A 16,295-nucleotide genomic window follows, 5' to 3' on the forward strand; every position below is an offset into this window, starting at 1 on the left:
CAGTGATGAGAGGGAATCATTGATTGGCTGCCTCCTGCACATTGTACAGAGCCCACAGCCCAAGCATGTGCCCTTGACCGGAATGAAACCCGGGACCCTTCAGTCCACAGGCTAACGCTCTATCCACTGAGCCAAACTGGCTAGGGCACTAGCAATTATTTTTTAAAATTGATTTTAGGGAGAGAGAGAGATCAATTTATTGTTCCATTTATGCATTTATTGGTTGATTCTTATATATGCCCTGACCTGGGATGGAACCAACAACCTTGGCTTCTGCCATCAATGCTCTAACCAACAACTACACAGCCAGGGTGGTTCTAGCAGTTTTTAAAAATTTAGGTGAAATTTACATAACGTACAACTAACTATTTTAAGGGGCATTTTGTATATTCCCAATGTTATTCAACAACTAATCAGCAATATCTTTTTTATTTATACCTAGCAACATCAACAGTGCTGTTTTTACATATACTTTAACATTTGCATCTAACATTTTTCATATTTTTTAACAAGTTAAAAAGAGTAAAATAGCTCAAATTACAATGTTATGTTTTTCATACTGAGTAGCTCCTCACACACACATACACATATACAATACATACATGTGTGTGCACAGAAAGGGAATACTTGAATACTCAGTTATGCTAGAATTCAATTTCCTAAGAAATCCTCATACTTCATTCATTGTTATCCTGGATCTTAAAACAGACTGCCAACCTGTCATTTCTGTGACAGCTAATGAAAAATATGATGGCTATACATCTGTGCATTCAAGGTAACTCCCTGAGCTTATTTGGTGCCAGTCACCAAAATAAACACTGCAGATTTTACTTAATTCATTCTGGAAAGATTGTCAGTCTGCTCTTTGACTCAGCACTGTATATCATCATCATCATCATCATCATCATCATCACTGTCGTGGTCATCATTATTTTCATTTGCCCATTCAAGTGGGCAAACCAAAGAATAGGTAAGTCGATTCCTGCTAAATTGTTTCTTCTTGTACTCTCTGTTCTCACTATTTTGGGAATAGCTGAGGCCATCTTTGTTTCACCTTGTAGTTCAGTGCTGCCTCTGGGTTGCTTGTCTTGAGAAGAATCCACTTTGTGCTGGCTGTCCTCAGCAACTGCCTCTAAGGCACTCAGTTTTGAGCACATCTCTGGTTACTAGATCTAGACTGTTTTCTCCTGAGATGTCTTGGCTTTCACATTTTCTTTCCACATGTTAGGAAAAGTCAGCCTTCCATTTGCTGCTTTTGAGCCCTGTCCAAATGAAGCGATAGGGAGAGCTGAGTTACTCAGGGTGGGTTTCTCCTGAAGGCAGGTCCTCTCCCCTCACTGCTGCACAGTCAGGGACATTTCTCTGGTGTGTTTTTGTTTTATGTCAAATTCTTGCCTCACCAGGAATTGGTGAGCCTCTTTCTGGGAGGATGTAATAGTGTGTGGTAGCGGTAGGGAACAGCTGAAACTCTCCTCTTCAGCTCAAACGGTAGAGACAGAGGGGGAGCTGCCATCACTTTCCATGAGGTGGTTTCTCCCTGTAAATTCTTTTTAAAAAAAAATATATTTTATTGATTATTTACAGAGAGGAAGGGAGAGAGATAGCTAGAAACATCGATGAGAGAGAAACATCGATCAGCTGCCTCTTGCACACCCCCTACCAGGGATGTGCCTACAACCAAGGTAGATGCCCTTGACCTGAATCGAACCTGGGACCTTTCAGTCCGCAGACCAATGCTCTACCACTGAGCCAGTTTGGGCTGTAAATTCTTCTAAATCTCTAGTGCACATGTGTCAAACACAAGGCCCGCGGGCCAAATCCAGCCCGCCAGGCCTTGCAATGTGGCCTGCACAGCGCTGTCATCACTGCACTCCGCTGTCAGTTTATGACATTGTCAGTTTATGACTGTTCAGTAAACCATTCGGCCCGCGATTTAGGCTGGATTTTAGATTTTGGCCCCTTCTCTGATTGAGTTCGACACCCCTAGTGTGTAGAGGAGCCAGTAGCCTGGCTGCATGTGCTGGAGGGAAGGCTATGGAGGAGAGGCAGACTCCATGCCAGGCTTTTGGTCATTTTCAGCATCACCGACCAGCCAAGATGTGTTTCCACAGAAAGAACTCACTCTGCAATTAAGTAGCTTAGCTTCTCGTGTTTTTCTTGAAACAGAAATTTGTAGAACCACCGCTCCAGGAAGCATTTTAATCGGGTTTTAGTTCTCAGACTCCGATCACAGCAGAAGAGGCAGCTAGACATCTTTTATTTACTATTCATAAATATGAATTGGTGTTCTTTTGCTGTAATACCCCGTTTTCACCTATATGTAGGGTAACTAGTTTATTACAGGCTGATTGTAAACTGCTTTTTAATTAGGTATGCAGTTTTGGAAATCGTTACAGTGTTTGGTTTTGACTTGTAAAAATACATTTTGCATATAACTCCAAAACGTTTCTCTTTACAGATACCTGCCACTATAATCATGGTAGTTTTCTATTTCTAGAAAGGTTTATTTTAAATAAAATAAGAGTGAATCAATGTAAAGGGAGTAGTGCATAATAACACAAGTGGTTTGCAGATGCACCCAAACTAGAGACAGTGGTACCCAAACCACCATAGTTTAGGAAACTGGTCTCCTGGGAGCAGAGGGATGGGTGCGAGGAGACTACGGAAGCCGGGAAGGCCATGGAGAAGGTGTAAACGGGGACCTGGTGGGAACGACGGCCCCGCCTCCCTGCCAGCGCGCCCAGTGCGCAGGCGCAGCGGGCTCGGCCTCAGGGCGCAGGCGCAGCGGGCTCGGCCGCAGTGCGCAGGCGCGGGGCGAGCGCCGGCCGGGTCCCGGCTTCCGCGGGAGCCGAGCTCACGCCGCGGGGATGAGCGCCGTGGAGGCCGACCACTGGGCGTGGCTGCTGGTCCTGTGCTTCGTGTTTGGGTGCAACGTCCTCAGGATCCTCCTCCCGTCCTTCTCCTCCTTCGTAAGTGGCCGCCGCCTTCCGGGGGCCGGGGGCCCGGCCTCAGTCCCCCCGAACCGGGCTCAGAAGGGGCTCTCCAATCGGCCGCGCGATGGCCGCATTCGGCCCGCGGAAGCGTCTCGGGTGGACCCTTCCGTGTTTTAAGAAATACTCACACACACACATACATGCATACATACATACATACATACATACATACATACGTAAGAGGAACCCCTGGCAACACTGGGCCAGTTTTCAGGTGGCAGCAATGTTCGGGTTGGCGTTCCTAGTGCCCCTCCCCCCCCCCCATTTCCGTTATTTCCTCGCTCGGGAGGCATCCGGCGGCCCCGGCTGCTAGGGGCACAGTGCCCGGAGCAGCGCGGCGCCCAGGGGTTGCCGGAGCCTGGGTCTTCTCGCAGGTCCCGGAGAGATGGATCTAAGGGTGCAGGAGCCCCATTCTGGGGGTGGGGTGGTTGGCAGTGTGGACTCAGAGCCGCAGGATGGTGTGGTGCCACCTTTCTTCAGGGCAGCGCCGTCTCAGCGGGCACCTTGCCAAGGGCGAGTGCCTTACCTCGTGTCCAGCTGTCGTGGCTGCGGTGAGAGGTGCAGGTCCTCCCCAATTCCTTGACCTCCCAGAGGGTCTGACTCAGATAGGCGTCCAGTTAGGGACCGTTGGGTCGGAAGTTTGATTCTTTTTTAAAAATATAGTTCTTTATTGACTTCAGAGAGGAAGGAGAGGAGGAGGAGAGAGAGAAACATCGATGATGGGAGAGAATCATTGATCAGCTGCCTCCTACACACCCCCTTCTGGGGATCGAGCTGCAACCCGGGCCTGTGCCCTAGATCGGAATTGAACCTGGGACCCTTCAGTCCGCAGGTCGACACTCTGTCCTTTGAGCCAAACCAGCTAGGGCCGAAGCTTGATTCTTGTTTTGTGATCTCTTACTTCTGCTCCTCCCGTGGCAACTTTGGGGATGTGTGGGAGAAACCTGAGCTGTTCCCTGGGGAAGGGCGCCCTCTATTGGCCCACCGTGGTAGTGAGGGGCTGTCTGACCCGGACTGAGACCTTGGACATTGGGTGCAGGGCCTGCAGCATTATTCTGGAAACTCAGTTCTCCCTGCTTTGCTCTCCTGAGACAAACTGCTGCTGGCGATGGGTGTTTAAGACTGGCAGGATTTCTACTGTTTTTGTGTTTTGTCCAATCAGCATTCACTGAGAGCTTGTTTTGTGTAACACCGGAGGCCCTCATGTTCTGAGGCACAGAGACCTCTCTTAGCGCCCCTGCAGAATCTTTCCTCATGCTGCCTGGTCTTTAAGATCATGTCCCAAGTTCTTATAATTGCATGAACGACTCTTGAAGAGCTGTGCCCTGGCCGTTTTTCTTCTTTTAAAAAAATTATGCCTTAACTGTTTTTGGCTCAGTGGATAGAGCATCGGCCTGCGGACTGAAGGGTTCCAGGTTCAGTTCTGGTCAAGGGCATGTACCTTGGCTGTGGGCACATCTCCATTGGGGGTGTGTGCATGAGGCAGCTTTCTAACTCTCTATTCCTCTCCCTTCTCTCTGTAAAAAATCAATAAAAATATATATTTAAAAGAAATTATGGTGATCCATACATCCTCCTATATAATAAAGAGCTAATATGCAAATGGTCTTCAGGCCCTCATACCAGAACGGCTCAGACACTCAACACTGGGGAGAGAGGCATGGGGACCAGCCAGGCTGCGGCCCAGGGGAGGGACAAGCTGTCCACCCTGCAGTCCTGGGCACCAGTGGCTGTGCCTGCACCTGTTTTTCTGGTGGGGGGCGGGGCAGAGGCAGTTAGGGCCAATCAGGCCAGCAGGGGAGCAGTTAGAGCTGATTAGGCAGGCAGGCAGGCGAGCAGTTAGGAGCCAGCGGTCCTGGATTGTGAGAGGTAGTTGGACATCCCCCAAAGGGTCCTGGACTGGAGCAGCTGCAGGCCAGGCTGAGGGACACTTCCCGACCCCCTACCCCGTGCACGAATTTCGTGCCCTGGGCCTCTAGTATACATGTAATAATTTTAACCATTTTTAGGTGTAAAGTTCAGTGTCACTAAGTCCATTCACATGGTGTGCAGCTATCACCACCATCCATCTCCAGAAATTTTTCTTCTTCTTTTTTTTTTTTTTTTTTTCAGTTTTTCATTTTCTTAAACTGAAACTGTACCCATTAAACACTAACTCCTATTCTCTCTCTTCCTGGCACCCACCATTCCACTTTCTGTCTCTCTGAATTTGACGACTCTAAGTACCTCATATAAGTGAAATAGTCCAGTATTTGTCATTTTGTGACTGGCTTATTTCGCGTATCATAATGTCTTTAGGTTTCTTCCTTGTAGTGAGTGTTAGGACTGCATTCTTTTTTATGGCTGAATATTAGTCCATTATATGTATGTCCTACTTGTGTTTACGTGTCCGTCTTTAGATGGACATTTGGGTTTTCACCTTTTGGCTATTGTGAGTAGTGCTGATAGAACGAACATTGGTGTACAAATATCTGTGCGAGTCTTTGTTTTCAATTCTTTTAGGTAAATACCCAGAAATGGAATTGCTGGATCATATGATAACTCCACATTTAATTTTTTTGAGAAACTACCCTTCTATTTTTCACAGCAGCTGCACCATTTACATTCTTACCAGCGCTGCACAAGAGTTGCAGTTTCTCCACATTCTCCACCACCTGTCATGTTAGGTTGTTGCTTTGAGTGCAAAATGGTATATCATTGTGTTTTAAAAAATATATATATTATTGATTTTTTACGGAGAGAAAGGGAGAGGGATAGAAACATTGATCAGCTGCCCCCTGCACACTCCCTACTGGGGATGTGCCCGCAGCCAAGATACATGCCCTTGACTGGAATTGAACCTGGGACCTTTTAGACCACAGGCTGACACTCTATCCACTGAGCCAAACCAGTTTTGGCTCATTGTGGTTTTGATTTACATTTCTCCTTATGATTAGTGATATGGGACATCATTTCTTGTGCTTATGGCCATTTGTATCTCTTCTTTAGAGAAATGTCTATTCAAGCCCTTATACCATTTTTAAATTGGGCACCAGAGCTGTCCCCAGGGGAAGAGCGCCCTCTGTCGGCCACAGCAGCTGTGAGGGCCTGTTTTGTTTTTTCTGTTGTTGCATCAGGAGAATTTTATATATTCTGGATTCGAACTCTTTAGTCCACACGATTTGCAGATGTTGTCTTCCATTTTGTGGGGTAACTGTTCATCTTTCATTCTCCCTCCATTCTTCCTATGTACCCATCCCATTTCACCTCATGTTGGAGCCACATGCAACTAACCTCAGTTCTCAGAGGCTGTGCTTTACGTTCCTCTGTGAATTGTTTGCCATTTCTCCTTAGCTGAGGGGGAGCTGAAGTGTGTATGTGGGGATGCCAGCAGCGGTACATAAGACCGGTTACGTCAGGCTTCTCCACCCGCCTACACCACACTGTCACAGAGGTTATTGCTGCAGTCTGGATCGGCTGAGCTGCTGCCCCGTAAGGGCGGCTATTCATCATTTATTTTATCTTATTTTTTTTTAAAAGTAAAAGGACAGCCGAAACCATTTTGGCTCAATGGATAGAGCGTCGGCTTGGGGACTGAAGGGTCCCGGGTTCGATTCCGGTCAAGGGCATGTACCTTAGTTGCGGGCATATCCCCAGTGGAGAGTGTGCAGGAGGCAGCTGATCGATGATTCTCTCATCGATGTTTCTAACTCTCTCTCCCTTCTTCTCTGTAAAAAATCAATAAAAATATATTTTAAAAAAAGAAACATCAATGATGAGAGAATCATTGATTGGCTGCCTGCTGCATGCCCCCACAACCCAGACATGCGCCCCGACCAGGAATAGAACCCTGACCTCCTAGTTCATACCTGACTCTCAAACACTGAGCCATGCAGGTTGGGCAGAAGGGAGGTTTTTTGTTTGCAGTTGTAGAGGGCAGGACCAGGGCCAGGCAGCAGGGGCTGGCTATCTAGGAAAAGGGCAGCCTGCCCAGGCGAGAGAGGCGGCAGGGAGGATGGTGGAGGTGAGGAAGGATTGTACCCCATGTGGAAAGGCACTGATCCCTGCTGTCCCTCCGCCAGATGTCCAGGGTGCTGCAGAAGGATGCAGAGCAGGAGTCTCAGATGAGAGCGGAGATCCAGGACATGAAGCAGGAACTTGCCACTGTCAACATGATGGACGAGTTCGCCAGATATGCCAGGCTGGAAAGAAAGATCAACAAGATGACAGATAAGCTCAAAACTCATGGTGCAGTTTTTTTTGTTTTGTTTTGAATTTTTATAAGTTTATTTGAGCCAAACCGATGACATTGCCGGGAAGCAAGACCTCAAATGCTCCCCTCATGGTACTGTTCTCATTTGTAGTTTTTGGAAAGTTTCATAAGAGCCGATTCCTAGAGAAATCTTTTCTGTAAGGATTCGTGGAATACATTGCACTGATTCTTGGATGTTCTAAATCAGGGGTCTTCAAACTTTTTAAAGTGGGGGCCAGATCACGGTCCCTCAGAGAGCTGGAGGGCCGGACTATATGAACTACTAATTCCTACTGTAACACCTCGGCTGCGCTCACTGCCCAAAAAACCTGGCGGGCCGGATCAGACTCCCCTGGGGGCTGCATGTGGCCCGCGGGCCGTAGTTTGAAGACCCCTGTTCTAAATGTTGGTATAAACTTTGAAGTTGTCTAGAAGAAACCCAATCATAATAATTACTTTATTTTGCTGGTGAACCTTCGCTTTTTAACAGAAACATTCAGGATACTCTTAGGGTTTCTTCAGAGCTAACTTCATAGGTTGTCATTTTCAAATTCAACACTTTTCTGAGAGAAGCCTAGAAAAGAATCTTACAGGGATACTCAGGAGCTTTCTTTAAAAATAAATATAGATATTTTTATCAATTTCAGAGAGGAAGGGAGAAGGAGACAGAGGTAGAAACATCAGTGATGAGAGGGAATCGTTGATTGGCTGCCTCCTGCACGCCCCCTAGTGGGAATCGAGCTTGCAACCCGGGCCTGTGCTCTTGACTGGAATTGAACCCGGGACCCTTTAGTCTGCAGGCCAATGCTCTGTCCACTGAGTCAAACCGGTTAGGGTCTCAGAGGCTTTCTTATTCTGTTCTCTAAAAAGTGCTATCCGAGTGTAGACTCAGGCTGGGGCTCAGGTCTTCCTCATTTTGATGTTTGCCACTGTCCCTAACAGTCTGCTGTGATGGCGATGATGTTTCCAGGGCACCTGTGTGCTGAGAGCATGCGCTGTGAGAGAGCCGTCTGCATGGCTAGTGAACAGACAGAGGGGCCTGCCCAGCACCCAGGCAGTTCGCCTCCTTTCTGGATTAGTGTACAGTGTAAACCGGGGAATCAGGAAGAACCCTTAGTCCTTTTGATCGGTAGGTGCATTGTGAAAAGAATCTCTGATTTAGATGAATAGCTGTTTCTAAAAAATATATTGATTCAGAGAGCAAGGGAGAGGGAGAGAGAGATAGAAATATCAGAGATGAGAGAGCATCATTGATTGGCTGCCTCCTGCTTGCCTCAGACTGGGGATTGAGCCAGCAACCTGGGCGTGTGCTCTGACCTGGAATTGAACTGTGATCTCCTGGTTCATAGGTTGATGCTCAACTATTGAGCCATACCAGTGAGGCTAGATGAATAGCTTTAAGGTTTTTTTTTGTTTTTTTTTTTAAAATAGTATATATTTTATTGATTTTTTTACAGAGAAGAAGGGAGAGGGATAGAGAGTTAGAAACATTGGTCAGCTGCCTCCTGCATACCCCCTACTGTGGATGTGCCCGAAATCAAGGTACATTGACTGGAATCGAACCCGGGACCCTTCAGTCTGCAGGCCGATGTTCTATCCAGTGAGCCAAACTGGTTAGGGTGCTTTAAGGTTTTTTTAAATTAAAGCTGCACATTTCCAAATCTGTGTGTGATTCTATTTTATTTTTAATGTTTGAAAAATAATTTCATGGATTTCAGAGGGGAAAGGAGAGGGAGAGAGAGAGAAACATTAATGATGAGGGGTAATCATTGATCAGCTGCCTCCTGCACACCCCACACCGGGTCAAGCCTGCAGTTCGGGCTTGTGTCCTAACTGGGAATTGAACTGTGACCTCCTGGTTCATAGGTTGATGCTCAACCACTGAGCCACTTTGGCTGAGCTCCATTTTAAATAATAGCATAGTGGGTGACGTAAGACATTCTATTTTATATTTACATGCATAATTAAACAATATTTTGTGAGACAAAATAGCACTTCTGTGTAGTTGAATATTTTCTTCCCTTTTTAGGGCTGATATAATGATTTCATCCTGTTTTTCTTTCAGTGAAAGCACGGACAGCTCAGTTGGCCAAGATAAAGTGGGTCATGAGTGTTGCTTTCTACATATTGCAGGTGAGTGTCCTGTGTGTCACCGGCTCATTAAAGCCGGTAATGGCCTCTCCAGCCCCTGGAATCGAGGTTTCTCCACCTTCAGCTGCTGTGCTGAGTGTCCTGCAAGCATGTCACTCCGAAACTCTGAATTTATAAGTCAGACGGAAAGGCTTTCTCTTGGTTAGTGTTAACTCTCGGGATTTTTAAGCAAACGAACGCCTAAGCCCCTCCCCTGGAGTTCTTTATGTGGCCTTGGCTCCAGCGCAGGCTTGGGAGGCTGGGGGTGAAGTGAGAGAAGCTTATTTGGAAATTGTGTTTTCTGAGATGGTCAGTGATTTTGGCTGTTGCTTCCGGTGTACAGACGGGAAGGTGACTGTGGACTCTCCGGGTAGGGGACCGTTATTGTCACTAAAGCCCAGGGCCTCTGCCTCACAGCTTTCTGATGGGGGACTTTTACTCGCTTTACCTGAGGCTGCGGATCTGCGGTGGCTGCTCTGAATGACCTCTCAGGGTCAGTGTATGATGACGCGGACGGGGGTGAAGGACGCAGGCTATTTGGTTATAGAAAGCACATTGATCCTGAGGCGCTGTCACTGATGGGAGATAGGTTTCTCCAGGGACTGACATTAAGCCAGAGGCCCTCTTTTAATTAAAAAAATAATAATTTAAATTTATTGATTTTAGAGAGAGACAGAGAGAGAGAGAGACAGAGTCAGAGACATCAACTTGTTGTTCCACTTATTTAGGCATTCCTTGGTTGCTTCTTGTATGTGCTCTGGCTGGGGATTGAACCCACAATCTTGGCATATTGCGGGTGTGGGGACCTTTTCCTGCAAGGGCCATTGGGATATTTGTAACATCTTTCGGGAGCCATACAAAATTATCGACTTAGCCAAACCGGTTTGGCTCAGTGGATAGAGCGTCGGCCTGTGGACTGAAAGGTCCCAGGTTCAGTTCTGGTCAAGGGCATGTACCTTGGTTACGGGCACATCCCCAGTAGGGGGTGTGCAAGAGGCAGCTGATCGATGATTCTCTCTCATTGATGTTTCTGGCTCTCTGTCCCTCTCTCTTCCTCTCTGTAAAAATTCAATAAAATATATATTAAAAAAATTATTGACTTAAAAATGAGCCTGCTGTGTGTGGTCAGACATTTAATTAACTCACCCCTGATGCCTTAATAGGGCCAGCCCCCATGGTTTTGCTGGTCTTGTATGGCCCGAGGGCTGGACGGTCCGCCCCTGGGTGCTGGGACAATATCTAACAAACTGAGCTACTGCCCAGTGCCGGAGGCCCTCTTTCAGGGCATGCTGGGGTGAATATTCAGGCCAGAGGGACAGAAGACAACTGAGGGAAAGCTGCTGGGGAGAGGACTGAGATCTTCTCTCCCCACCAGTTAAGTGGCAGCGGAATGCAAGAGGCCGCCAGCGTGAGTGGGGATGGAGCAGTAACTACTTTTTCAGGGATCTGGAGGCGTAAGGTTGCTTTTGTCCCTCGTACTGTGCATTTAGCAGAGTCTATTTAAAAGAGGTATTCACTGGGAAAAGAACACTTGTGTTAAGGGGAACCTTCGTTATTTATCGGCTAATTTAATAGTGTATTTAGTCGATGTTCAAACAACATGGGTTTGAACTGCATGGGTCCACTTATATGTGGATTTTTTTTTTTTTCAATTAATATATTGGGAATTTTTTTTTTAGATTTGTTGAAAAAAAATTTTTTTTATTGATTTTTTTACAGAGAGGAAGGGAGAGAGATAGAGAGCCAGAAACGTCGATGAGAGAGAAACATCGACCAGCCGCCTCCTGCACATCCCCTACCGGGGATGTGCCCGCAGCAACGTACATGCCCCTGACCGGAATCGAACCTGGGACCTTTCAGTCCGCAGACCGACGCTCTACCACTGAGCCAAACCGGTTTCGGCAGATTTGTTAAAAATTTGACAAAACTCACAGGTGAACCACTGAATAGCCTAGAAATATTGAAGATATTAATAAAAATGTATCATGAATATATAAAAGATATATTTGTATTTTCTCTTCCTTATAATTTCCTTAACATTTCTTTTCTCTAGCTTAGTAGTAAGAGCACAGTATATGAAATCTATAACATAAAATATGTGCTAGTCAGCTGTTTCTCAGCACTGGGCTATTAGTTATGTTTTTGGGGAGTTTTGAGTGTGTGAGGTCAGTGCCGCTCACCAGGTTGTGCCAGGTCAGCGGTGCATGGCACCGGCGCTGGGGGCTGCAGGGACTGGGCTGCGGAGCGTCCTCACTGCCTGCGGCTTGCACTCAGCACCGCGTCTCCGCAGGCCGCCCTGATGGTCTCCCTCATCTGGAAGTACTACTCCGTGCCCGTGGCTGTGGTGCCCACTAAGTGGATCACTCCGCTCGACCGGCTGGTGGCCTTTCCCACCAGAGTGGCAGGTACGGGCTTCCTGGGACACAGCGGGGGAGAGAGGCTCAGGAGGGGTGTGTGGAGGTTAAGTCACCTCCACCTCTTCATCCATTTCACCGAGGGAGAGGTGGTGGGGGGCGGGGAGAGGGGGGAGAGAAGCGGGGGAGGGCCGTGTGTCTCAGCCTTGAGGGCTGGCCGTGAGGAAATGCAGGTCCAGAGACGGTCTTGACCTTGTCCGTGGCCACCGAAATGTTAACTAGCAGAGCTAGAGCTCAGGCCACGTCTGCTTCTGGACTGACCAGTGAGCCCACCCTGCAGCTGGTAGCCTGCTTATCCAAACACGACTTCTAGTGCCCAGGCTCTGCGGCCTCTTTTCAATTCTAGGCACAGCGAGGGCATTTGTGGCTCTCGGCCACTTTTTTATACGTGCAAGATAATTTCTTGTGCATGTTAAAAGTAGTACACGTCACTGTAGGATGAATAAAGATAAAAGAAAAATGAAAGAAAACTCATTAGCTATGGATAACCCCTCTTAGATTGTGCTATATTTTTCTATTGATTTTTATACAGGGGTGGGCAAAAGTAGGTTTATAGTTATGACTACATGAAACACAGTTTATTCTTGTATTATTATTTATTGTATTATATATTCCATTGGAACAACTGTAGACCTACTTTTGCCCACCCTTGTATAGTTAAGGTTGTCTAGTTTTTTGTCCCTTTTTACTTTTTTTATAAGCCTTCTCCCATATCAGTAAACGTTTATTAAGGAATTTTGAATAGCTGTTCTTCATTTGGATGTGCCATAATTTACTAATTTTCCTGTTAAAAATTAGGTCCTAAATTTTTTCTACCAAGAATAATGCACACATCCTTTTCAGTCAGTTTTTGGTTGTGATTTGTGGCAATACTGGAGGTGAATTACTAAATTAAAAGGAATGGCTTTTAATTTAACCGCTTCCCTCCCCCTCCTCCTCCCCCTCCTCCTCCTCCTCCCCCTCCCCCTCCCCCTCTGTGGGACTCGGCCTTGAGGGCAGTACGGGTGCGAGAGGCCACTCTTCCCGCCACCAGCAGGCCACTGGCCACTCTGACAGCCTGTCTGCCCATCTCACTGACCAGCGGGACAAGACCCGTGTGGGTACACACTGCTTCATTCATGACGCTCTTTGAGAAGGGAAAACCAAATAATGTCACAGAGTGGTCTTCTAACCTGGTAATATCGTAAATAATAAAGCGTATTTCTTGGCAGAGAAGAGGAATTCAGACCAGTGCTCATTTTCTGTATAAGTCCTGCTTAGTAAGGAAGGCAGCCTGTGAATTAATCAAAGTCTGATGCATTGGAACCCATGAAATACAAACTCTGTCTTAGCCCAGCATTGCTCCGAAAGAACAGAACTACTCTGACTTCCTCTAAGACAGTGGTTCCCAAGCTTTTTTTGCCCATGTCCCACCTGAGCATCTCTGAAGTCCTGATTCCCCCTCCCCGTGACATAGAGTTCTTATTATTCAAACAGTGAGCTCCTGTTCACGTGGAGGAAGCCTAAAAGGCCAGGAGCTTGGTCTAAACAAGCTTCCAGTGAACATGGCGTCCATAGACAGAAAAATAAAAGAACAGAAGGACAGCTGAAGTATTGAGGAAGAAATCAGTAAGAAATTGTTAAAAAGGAAAAAGAAAAAAAAGAAGTGATATGAAAAATTAGCAAAGGTTCAAAACATAAAATAGAGAACTGGCATAAATATGTCACAATACATATTTATATACTGTATAGGAGGCCCCTAGAGCCATAAGAAATGCAAAAAATGCACTGTTCGTAACTCATTCTCCAGTGCCCCCTGTGGGCGGGGGGCCCACGCTGGGAACCAGGCTCTGAGAGGAAGGTGGCAGAGGCAGGGATGTGGGCGGAGCTCTCATGCGGAATTTCTTTGTTTTTAGGTGGCGTTGGAATTACCTGCTGGATTTTAGTCTGTAACAAAGTTGTGGCTATTATGCTTCATCCTTTTAGCTGAAAAAGAAGATGAATACAGCTCTGATACTTTTAAAAATGAATTTTCACTTAGGTTAAAAACCTGACTTATACTGTTTTATTGTCTTTTGTTTATTTGTTTAAGGAACAAAAGAGCACAGGCTAGTTCTTTGGATGATTTGCCTGTTCTTGGACTTGATGTGAGATTCTTATAGGAATTAGATATGTACACTTGCCATTGAGGCAGCAGGTTTGTGATGAGAAATGTGACATTACAGGCATCTACACGCTTTTACTTGTGATTTGCACACTTGATGTATTTAAATTTTTTTTTTTTTTTAACTGATTTCAGAGAGAGGAAGGGAGAGGGAGAGAGAGATAGAAACATCAATGATGAGAGAAATTATCCATTGGCTGCTTCTCATGCATGAACCTTATTGGAGATCAAGCCTGAAACCTGGGCATGCGCCCTGACCAGAAATCCATTGTGACCTGGCTCATGGGTCGACGCTCAGCCACTGAGCCACACTGGCTGGGCATTCTCTTGGCATATGTTAAAGGTCACACTGCCAATGGAAAATCAATGTTTCCTCTTAAGTACTTTAAAGACTTCACACTACTGTAATCCTGATTAGAAAGCAATTTAATATCACTACTAGAATTTGAAGATTGGTGTTTTAATCTCATGCAGTCTCACTAAAAGAAAAACACTAACTGACATTGCCTGTGCTTACCTTTGGTTTAAAATGTCACCTGTTGAGCAAGCCTTTGTGGAGTATTATCACCTTATTTGGAGCCGTTATTTTTTCATTTCCGTGTTTTATAAATGTATTCATGAGATTATTACATATTGTTTTGTGTTTGAATTATGTGTTTTGTACTTAAAGCATTTCCAATAAAGTGTATTTATAAGCATTTAATATTTGTCCTCCACAGAACGGAACAAAGTTAAAAAACAAATAGAAAGCCTGATTAAATGAATTTAAATGGATACATGTTTGGCCCAGAAAGTATAATTCTGTTAAATATTTTTAAAACACTTCTTTACTAATTAAAATCTTTGCAAGTGCTTGTATGACTTCCTTCCTTCCAGCCACTCATTTGCTATGATCAGTTTGTAGAGGGCAGAGGGCTTTAACCAGTAACTAAGTCTGTGCAGCACCGTAAAGCTAGATTCCATCACTAGTTTTGAAAAGACCATCTTCTTGTGTTCCTTAATGACCCAGTAGGGAGCTCACTGTGATTTCTGCCAGTTGTGCCATGAAATGACAAAGTGCAGTGTTACTTTATCTATCGTGACCGGAGTGGTCTCGGGTTCCCTGATCATTCAGACGTCCCTGCAGCAGGTGGACGTGGCTGTGAGGAAGGATGCGGAGCCAGGAGCACAGCTGTGCTTCTACAGACACCATCGTGAGGACCCGACTCCAGCTCCCACTGCCAGTCACCACAGGGCACCCGGGGCCACCAGGGTGAGATGCCAACCTGAGGAGGAGATGGCAGCCGCACAGGGAAGTTGGCAGGGTCCAGAGTCCGCAGAGGCCACTGTCTGATGCCCACTTGTAGTGAGCGGCAGGCAGCTGGACAGGTTGCATAGTCACGATCAAGCTGCCAGATGCATGTCCAGGACGTCCTTGGGACACTAATCCTCTTAAAGCCCCCCTGACAAGACCCTTATTTATCTCCTAAGGATGGATCCTCTCAGTTAGGGGTGTCGAACTCAATCAGAGAAGGGGCCAAAATCTAAAATCCAGCCTAAATCGCGGGCCGAATGGTTTACTGAACAGTCATAAACTGACAGCGGAGTGCAGTGATGACAGCGCGGTGCGGGCCACATTGCAAGGCCTGGCGGGCTGGATTTGGCCCGCGGGCCTTGTGTTTGACACATGTGCTCTCAGTACTGCATTTTGACAGACTTCGCTGAGGCTAGAGGGAAAGATTTACATTTCACAGCTGTGAACGCTTTCCACACACATTAATAGTTAATGAAGATTCAATAGGGCAAGTTTAGATGTTTGTCATGTTTCACATAATTGTTTTAAAATAGATAATAAACTTGGTATTGCCCTGGCCAGTGATCAATGGTTAGAGCATTGGCCCCTGGACCTAAGGGTCTTGGGTTCAATTCCTGGTCAAGGGCATGTATCTGGGTTGTAGGTTCGTTCTCTGGGCCCAGTTGGGGTGGGTCTAGGGGCAACCATTTGATGTGTCCCTCTCACCTTGATGTTTCTATCTCTACCTCTCTCCCACTCTCTTTCTCAAAAAAAAAAAAAAAAAAAAAAAAGGAAAAATATCCTCAGATGAGGAAAAAAACACACCTGGTATTGAATTTAGAACATAGAAAGGGATATATTTAAAAGTTCATTGGAGGCTGGTGTGGTATGGAGAGGGTCAGTGGGGAGAAAAGGGGGACATCTCTAATAATTTCAACAATAAAAAAACACAAAAAATCTACTGATCCTTTTACTGTTGTGTCACCCAATTTTCCACTGTTACCAGTTTCTTATGATTCTTCCGATGATCCCATACATTTATGGATATTGTTATGTGTGGTTTTATTTATTTTAAAAATATTTTTATTGATTTCAGAGAGGAAGGAAGAGG

At 46.0% G+C, this 16,295-nt stretch overlaps 1 protein-coding gene and 1 long non-coding RNA gene across 3 annotated transcripts; both read left to right on the forward strand.

Moving 5' to 3' along the window:
* Positions 1 to 2,772: 2,772 nt before the first annotated feature.
* LOC311617282 (guided entry of tail-anchored proteins factor 1) lies at positions 2,773 to 14,609 on the forward strand. 2 transcript variants are annotated; one of them, XM_084873718.1, is made up of 5 exons: positions 2,777 to 2,969; positions 7,055 to 7,220; positions 9,290 to 9,357; positions 11,645 to 11,759; positions 13,664 to 14,609. In XM_084873718.1, exons 1-5 carry the CDS (start codon positions 2,868 to 2,870, stop codon positions 13,735 to 13,737), a joined length of 525 nt encoding a protein of 174 aa, XP_084729844.1. In that variant the 5' UTR covers positions 2,777 to 2,867; the 3' UTR covers positions 13,738 to 14,609. The 2 variants fall into 2 exon arrangements, with proteins under 2 accessions (XP_084729845.1, XP_084729844.1); XM_084873719.1 differs by lacking the exons at positions 9,290 to 9,357; positions 11,645 to 11,759; positions 13,664 to 14,609 and adding an exon at positions 9,358 to 10,979 and having other exon boundaries at positions 2,773 to 2,969.
* Positions 7,227 to 8,640, forward strand: LOC311617298. The gene is made up of 2 exons (XR_014794102.1): positions 7,227 to 7,317; positions 8,195 to 8,640. It is a non-coding gene; the product is annotated as an uncharacterized lncRNA (long non-coding RNA).
* Positions 14,610 to 16,295: the final 1,686 nt, after the last annotated feature.

The sequence above is a fragment of the Pipistrellus hanaki genome (assembly GCF_964339955.1).
Source record: "Pipistrellus hanaki genome assembly, chromosome: 2".
Classification (NCBI taxonomy): Eukaryota; Metazoa; Chordata; class Mammalia; order Chiroptera; family Vespertilionidae; genus Pipistrellus; species Pipistrellus hanaki.